At 39.8% G+C, this 8,848-nt stretch overlaps 1 protein-coding gene across 1 annotated transcript; it reads left to right on the plus strand.

The window, feature by feature from the left end:
* Positions 1–262: 262 nt before the first annotated feature.
* Positions 263–1,225, plus strand: LOC122225386 (olfactory receptor 8S1-like). The gene has a single exon (XM_042948299.1). It carries the CDS (start codon positions 263–265, stop codon positions 1,223–1,225), a length of 963 nt encoding a protein of 320 aa, XP_042804233.1.
* Positions 1,226–8,848: the final 7,623 nt, after the last annotated feature.

Genomic DNA, 8,848 nt, shown 5'->3' on the forward strand with positions numbered 1-8,848 from the left:
AGGTCTCCAGAGTTATTTGTGGGAGAGGAGCCACAAGAGTACTAATGGTCTGGTTCAGAGTTCGGGACCTGTGAGGTTGGCAATCAAGTGAGGGAAGAATCCTGGGAGGGAGGGAGAGTAGATGTTTTAAAAATCCGTGTAAAAGATGAGCACACTGAAGATGTGCATACATGGAATAAAGTAGAGATTCTGAGGTGGCACAAAAAGAAGGTGAATATTTCATGCTTCTTTATGCTTTCATTCCAGTGGAACATCTTCTGTCATGGGCTTAGGAAACCACAGCACCATCACAGAATTCATCCTCCTTGGGCTATCTGCTGACCCTCACACCCAAATTCTCCTCTTTGTATTTTTCCTGGAAATTTACCTCCTGACCATCATGGGGAACCTGATGATCATGATGGTGATTATGACTGATTCCCATCTCCACACCCCCATGTACTTCCTCTTGAGTCACCTCTCCTTCCTGGATCTTTGTTTAACTTCAGTCACTGTGCCCAAGATGCTGGAGAATCTCCTGTCTCAGAAGAAATCAGTATCCATAGAAAGCTGCCTCGCTCAGGCATTTTTTGTGTTTTCCATCGCAGGGACTGAAGCTTTTGTGCTCTCTGCCATGGCCTATGACCGCTACACTGCCATCTGCTACCCCCTGCTCTATGACCAGGTGATGAGTAAACAGTTGTGTGGGGGTCTGGTATGGGTCTCATGGGGACTGGGCTTTCTGGATGCTCTCATTAACACCCTCATGGCTTGCGATTTGGACTTCTGTGAGGCTCATGTCATGCCTCACTTCAGCTGTGAACTGCCATCTCTATTCTCTCTGTCTTGCTCTGATATCTCCACCAACTTTGCAGTCCTGGTGTGCTCTGCCATCATTCATGCCTCTGGAACCTTACTCCTGGTCTTCTTCTCTTACACCCGTATTATCTCCACCATCCTGAGCATCACCTCCACCTCAGGCAGAAGCAAGGCCTTCTCCACCTGCTCCTCCCACCTCACTGCAGTGAGTTTCTTCTATGGATCTGCTTTTCTTCGCTATTTCATGCCAACCTTAAGTTCCCCACTGGAGTTAATTTTTTCCATACAGTACAGTGTGGTCACTCCTCTAGTGAATCCCCTTGTCTACAGCTTGAAGAACAAGGAAGTAAAGGCAGCTCTGAAAAGAATGTTGCAAAAAGGTTTACAACAGCTCAGAGAGCAGAGAACAGGTAGATTTGAAGGCTGAAACGGAAAAGGTACCAGATGAGCCTGAAGCATCTCGTAGCAACAGAAAGGAAGCACTCAACAACAACAACAACAACAACAACAACAACAAAACCCACAATGATAAGGGTATGTTGAAGGGACACAGGAACCAAATGAAAGAGACCTGGGTGACTAAGGATGGGACAATTTGAGCAACAAAAGAAACATTATATATATTATATATATAACATTAGATTATAACCAAAAGCATAAAATCAATACCTATTATACTAATATAAATAAATAATTGAATAATGAAATAAATGGAAGAGAACAGAAAATCTTCCTCTCAGAAGAATTCCAAATAACTTAGGTAGAAACTGCACTCTCAATGAAGTGTAGAGCGTACGTACTTCTTAAATGTGGGCTGAACATAGTGTAGTGGACCCCTTCTAAAGAATACAGTGTGACAAGGGGGAGAAAAGTGGAGAAACCTGACAAATGCTACCTAAGACAAATGACCAAGGTTAATATCAGCAATGGTTAAGTCATGTTAATAGTATGTAGTTTTGATATGATGTGATGACTGACAATGGTACTTCACTTCTGTGGTCCTCATCTCCCAAACCCATAACACTAATATAACCATGAGCAAAACATCAAATAAAACCAAATTGATGGGGTCTGTACAAAATATCTGACTAGTACTCCTTAGGACTGGCAGTGTCATCAAAAACAAAGTCTGAGAACTATCACAATCAAGAGATGCCTAAGGATACAAGAATTAAGTGTAATGTGCTCTCCTGGATAGAATCTTAGGATAGAAATTGGACTTTAGATAACAACTAGGGAAATATGAATACATTATGGACTTCAGTAATAATTTATCAATATGGTTCATTAATTATGATAAGTATACCATACTAATGTAAATAAAATATTAATAATAATGAAGACTGGGTGGGGGTATATGGGAATGCTCTGTACTATCTTTGCAACTTTTATATAAATCTAAAACTATTCTAACATTAAAATTTTATTTAAAAAAAATTCTCCTTCTTGATCTTAGTTGGAAAGCTCTCAGGTTTTTCCCCATTGAGGATGGTATTAGCTGTGGGCCTTTCATATAGGGCTTTTATCATGTTTATGTTCCTTCTATCCCTGCTTTCTTGAGGGCTTTTATCAAGAAAGGATGCTGTATTTTGTCACATGCTTTTTCTGCTTCTATTGAAAAGATTATGTGGTTCTTATCCTTTCTTTTATTAATGTGATATATCACATTGATTGATTTATGAATATTGAACCAGACCTGCAGCCCAGGAATGAATTCCACTTGATCATGGTGAATAATTCTTTTCTTTTTTTAAGTGTATTTGTTTGTGTTGAGAGAGAGAGAGAGAACACAAATGGTGGAGAGGCAGAGAGAGGGAGATAGAGAGTCTCAAGCAGGCTCTGCACTGTCAGTGCAGAATCTGACTCCAGGCTGAAACTCATGAACTGTGAGATCAAGACCTGAGCCTAAACCAACAGCTGGACGCTTAACTGACTGAGCCACCCAGGCACCCTTGGTGAATAATTCTTTTAAAGTACCGTTGAACTTCCCATCTCCAATCTCATCATCCATGGTAATCAATGTTGTGACCAGCACGGATCAGTTAATTCATGACAAGTACCACATGGTCCAAGGCATTCTGAATATTTCTCCAGACTATTCTGGTGGATGGTGAGATATTCTTACGCTAAAGCTTGGGAGGATGTTTTAAATCTTCTAAAATACTTAAAGTATCTATTAAAAAAAATAATTCTTTTTTGAAATGGACTACCACGAAAAACATAAGTTTGATATGTCATTGTACTTGAAAGCATTTCTCACTTTTTACTCTATCCCTTCTCTGTTGGCTAATTTTATGTCTCAATTTGGCTGGGCCATGATGCCAAGATAGTTGGTCAAACATTATTCTGAATGTTTCTGTGAGGATGTTTTTGGATGAAATTAACATTTAATTTTCACAGATTTAGAGTAAAGTAGATTGCCCTCCATAATATGGGTGGGCCTTGTCCAATCAGTTGCAGGATCAAATAGAACAAAAGGCTGCCCTCCCCTGAGCAGGAGGGAATTCTTCCAGCAGACTGCCTTTAAGCTTCATTTACAACATCAGTTCTACCTGGTTTACCAGCTGATTGTTTCTGGACTTGAGCTGCAGCTCTTTCCCAAGTCTCCAGTCTACCAACTTCCTCCATCAGATTTTGGAATCACCAAGCCTCCACAATCACATAGGCAAATTCCTTAAAATAAAACTTATTCTATACATGAATACAAAGCCTACTCTTTCTGTTTCTCTGGAGAAGCATGACTAATACACCCTCCTAAACAGGTGCAAGAGGAAGAAGTTCCAGTAAACTGTTAGAGGAAAAATTATCCATGATTAGATGCACTGGAGAGGGTACAATGAACAGTTATTCTGTACCCATGTCACCCCTCCCCAAAGGGCACAGCTCAGTGCCAAGAGAGACCTTCTCAGCCCATAATTTCTCCCATGGAGGAAAATGGGAGCATGTGAGTAAGCACCTGGCTTCCCCAGCTGTATGGGATAAGAAGGAGGCCAACTTCTTTCTTGCCTCCTCCAGAATACTAAGGTGTGCTACATGACTATGAATGAAGGGTCTTGGAGAACAGCAGCCAGTTGCTCTCAGAGGGCATCAAAGAGACATGGGTCCTACTAACCACTTCACAGATACCACCAAGAAGACAGCCTATGAGCTGCTGGTGATACCTCACCTGTGGATCCCCCCCACCTGGCCCATGGGCACCCCCAACATTCCAGATGCCTAACACACATATCCTACCACCCTGTAGCTGTCAACCTGTGTGGTCCCCTATGGCAACAAATATAAGCCTTTGCAGACAGCTAGTGAGAAAATGTAGAAAAATGGCACAACTCTATAGGACTAAGAAAATGCATGGATACTGATGCATTCCGCATCGATGCATTCAACACTGCCCTAGGGAAAGCAAACAGGAGGCTGTTGGTACCCGCCCTGGCTTTGCAGGATCAAAAAAAGGCAAACAATTTTAAGAATTCTGCCTAAGAGGAAGCAAGAAGCATAGAGTAGGTGTATCCATAGAAAAACTCAGAGAAAGCCTCAAAATACCTAGAAGGCCAACACAAGGTATTTCTCTCCTGAAGGCAGGGCAGTAGAGACTGGAGGAGGTGACTGAGTCTTCAAATGCAAAGACAACACAAGACATCAAGGAATAAGAAAAATCAAGGAAACCTGACACCACCAAAGGAACAAAATAATTTTTCAGTAACCAACCCAAAGGACTGGAGATCTATGATTTGCCTTATAAAGAATTCAAAATAGATGTTTTAAGGAAGCTCAATAAGCTACAGGAAAACACAGAAAGACAATTCAACTAAATCAGGAAAATGATACATGAACACAGTAAGAGCTTTCGCAGAAAGATAGAAATTATTAAAAATAATTCAGCTTCTTCTGGAGCTGAAGAATACAATGAATGAAATGAAAAATGAAATAGAGACCATCAACAGCCAACTGTTTGTTATCAGTAAGGTCAACAGTAGACTGGTCAACAGTAGACCCTTAGTAGTTAAGTTTAGGAGGAGTCAAAAGCTATATGCAGATTTTTTACTGACTCGGGTTGTTAAAGGGTCAACTATAAATAAAATCAGAAATGAGGGGCGCCTGGGTGGCTCAGTCGGTTAAGCGGCCGACTTCGGCTCAGGTCATGATCTCGCGGTCGGTGAGTTCGAGCCCCGCGTCGGGCTCTGTGCTGACAGCTCAGAGCCTGGAGCCTGTTTCAGATTCTGTGTCTCCCTCTCTCTGACCCTCCCCCGTTCATGCTCTGTCTCTCTCTGTCTCAAAAATAAACGTTAAAAAAAAAATTAAAAAAATCAGAAATGAAAGAGGAGATGTTACAATTGATACAACAGAAAAACAAAGATTAAAAAAGACTGCTATGAATAATTATATACCAACAAATTACATAGCCTAGAAGAAATGGAGAAATTGCTAGACATATATCACCTGCCAAGACTGAGTCACGAAGAAATATAAAATCTAAACAGACCAATAACAAGAGAATGAATCTGTAATCAAACCTCTCAACAAAGAAAAGCTTATGACCTGATGCTTTTATTGTTGAATCCTACCAAATATTAAAATAAGAGGTCATACCAATCCTTCTCAAACTCTTCCAAAAAACTGAAGAGGAGGGAACATTTTATAATAACAGCATTTCCCTAATACCAAAGCCAGACGAGGATACTACAAGAAAATTACAGGCCAATATCCCTCATTAAAATAGATACAAAGACCTTCAATCAAACACTATCAAACTGAATTCAAGAACACATTAAATGGATTGTACATGGGGCACCAGGGTGGCTCGGTCAGTTAAGCATCCAACTTCAGCTCAGGTCATGATCTTATAGTCTGTGAGTTCAAGCCCTGCATCGGGCTCTGTGCTGACACCTCAGAGCCTGAGCCTGCTTTGGATTCTGTGTGTCTCCCTCTCTCTCTGCCCCTCTCCCACTCATGCTCTGTCTCTCTCTCCCTAAAACAAATAAATAAATAAACATTTTTTTTTAATTTTTACTTTTTGTTAACGTTTATTTATTTTTGAGACAGAGAGAGACAGAGCATGAACGGGGGAGGGTCAGAGAGAGAGGGAGACACAGAATCTGAAACAGGCTCCAGGCTCTGAGCTGTCAGCACAGAGCCCAACGTGGGGCTTGAACTCACGAACTGCGAGATCATGACCTGAGCTGAAGTCGGACGCTTAACCAACTGAGCCACCCAGGCGCCCCAAATAAACATTTTTTTTAAAAGGATCATACACCACAATCAAGTAGGATTTATTCCAGAAATGCAAGAATGGTTCAATACTGAAGATCAAAAAACATGATATACACCACATTAACAAAAGACAGAAAACCTATGATCATCTTAATACATGCAGAAAAAGAATTTGACAGTATTGAACATCGTTTCATGAAAAAACTCTCAACCGATAAGGCACAGAAAGAATGTACCTCAACATAACAAAGACCATATATGGTAAGTCCATAGCTAATATCACACTTAATGTGAAAACAGAAAGTTTTTCCTCAAAGAATAAGATGAAGACAGGGTGCCTACTCTCACCATTACTATTCAACATAGTTCTGTAAGTCTTAGCCAGAAAAAAATGGTAAGAAAAAGAAACAAAAGGCATCTAAATTGGAAAGGAAGAAGAAAAATTGTTTCTGTCTGCAGATGAGGTGATCATACATATGAAAATACTAAAGACTCCACCAAAAAGCTATTAAACTAATCAATTAATTCAGTAAAGGTGCAGGACACAAAATCAACATATAAAAGTTAGTTTATGGTCAACTAATCTTCAACAAAGCAGAAAAAAGAATATCTAATGGAAAAAAGACAGTCTCTTCAACAAACGGTGTTGGGAAAATTGGACAGCAACATGCAGAAGAATGAAACTAGACCACTTTCTTATACCACATATAAAAATAAATTAAAAATGGATGAAAGAGCTAATGTGAGACAGGAAACCAGCAAAATCCTAAAGGAGAACACAGGTAGCAACCTCTTTGACCTTGGCCATAGCAACTTCTTACTAGACAGGTCACCAGAGGCAAGGGAAACAAAAGTAAAAATGAACTATTGGAACTTCATCAAAATAAAAAGCTTCTATACATTGAAGGAAACAATAAAACTAAAAGGCAACTAATGGAATGGGAAAAGATATTTGCAAATGACCTAATAAAGGCTTAGCATTTACAAATCTATAAAGAACTTAGCAAACTCAACACTAAAAAAACAAATAATCCTTTTAAGAAATAGACTGAAGGGGAACCTGGCTGGCTCAGTCAGTTAAGTATCTGACTTCGGCTCAGGTCATGATCTCACAGTTCGTGGGTTCGAGCCCTGTATCGGGCTCTGTGCTGACAGCTTAGAGCCTGGAGCCTGCTTCAGATTTTGTGTCTCCCTCTCTCTGCTTCTCCCTCACTCACACTCCCTCTCTCTCTCAAAAATAAATAAACATTAAAAAAAATTCTTTTTTAAAGAAATGGACAGAAGACATGAATAGACACTTTTCCAAAGAAGACATCCGGATGGCCAACAGACATGAAAAGATATGCAACTGATTATCAGGGAAATACAAATAAAAACCACTATGAGGGGCGCTTGGGTGGCTCAGTCAGTTAAACATCGGACTTCTGCTCAGGACATGATCTCACGGTTTGTGGGTTCAAGCCCCATGTTGGGCTTTGTGCTGACAGTTCAGGACCTGCAGTCTGCTTCAGATTCTGTCTCCCTCTCTCTTCACCCCTCTCCCACTGGCTCTTTGTCTCTTTCTCTCTCTCTCTCAAAAATAAATAAACATTAAAAAAAAAAATTAGGGGCCTCTGGATGGCTCAGTTAAGCATGTCTTCAGCTAGGTCTTGATCTCACTGTTGCAGCCTGAGTTGCAGCCCTGCAACCAGCTCTGGAGCTTGTTTCAGATTCTCTCTCTCTCTCTCTCAAAAATATACATTAAAAAAAAAATACATACATATATACACACACACACACACACACACACACACACACACACACACATTAAAGGGGCGCCTGGGTGGCTCAGTTGATTGAGTATCTGAGTCTTGATTCCGGCTCAGTTATCATCCCAGGGTCGTGGGATGGAGCCCCGCATCGACTCTGTGCTGACAGCACAGAACCAGCTTGAGATTCTCTCCATTCTTCACTCTCTGCCACTCACACTCTGTGTGTGTGTGTCTCTCTCTCTCAAAATAAATAAATAAAAATTAAAAATAAAAATAAAAAAATAAACATTAAAAACTTTTTTGTTTAAAAATTAAGAAAAAGGGGCGCCTGGGTGGCTTGGTCGGTTAAGCGTCCGACTTCGGCTCAGGTCATGATCTCACGGTCCGTGAGTTCGAGCCCCGCGTCGGGCTCTGTGCTAATAGCTCAGAGCCTGGAGCCTGTTTCAGATTCTGTGTCTCCCTCTCTCTCTGCTCCTCACCTGTTCATGCTCTGTCTCTCTCTGTCTCAAAAATAAATAAACGTTAAAAAAAAATTTTTTTTTAAATAAAATAAAAAAATAAATAAATAAAAATAAAAATTAAGAAAAAAACAAAACATGATGAGATACCACCTCACATCTGTCAGCATGCCTAAAATTAACAACAAAACAACCAATAGGTGCTGGCAAGGATGCAAAGGGGAAACTTCTTGCACTGTTGGTGGGAATGCAAACTGGTACAGCCACTTTGGAGAACAGCATGGAGTTTCCTCAAAAAGGTAAAAATAGAACTACCCTACAATCCAGCAATTGCACTACTAGGTATTTACCCAAAGGATACAAAAAGTACAAATTTGAAGGGGTACATACACCCCAGTGTTTATAACACTATCCACAACAGCCAAGTTATGGAGAGAGCCCAAATGTCCATTGACATATACATATATATGTATATATATATACCACATCTTCTTCTTCTTTATATGTGTGTGTGTGTATATATATATACCATATATATATATATATATATGGTATATATATATATATATATATATATATATATATGGTATATATATATATATATATATATGGTGTATATATATATATGGTATA

Source organism: Panthera leo, chromosome B4 (genome assembly GCF_018350215.1).
Source record: "Panthera leo isolate Ple1 chromosome B4, P.leo_Ple1_pat1.1, whole genome shotgun sequence".
NCBI lineage: Eukaryota > Metazoa > Chordata > Mammalia > Carnivora > Felidae > Panthera > Panthera leo.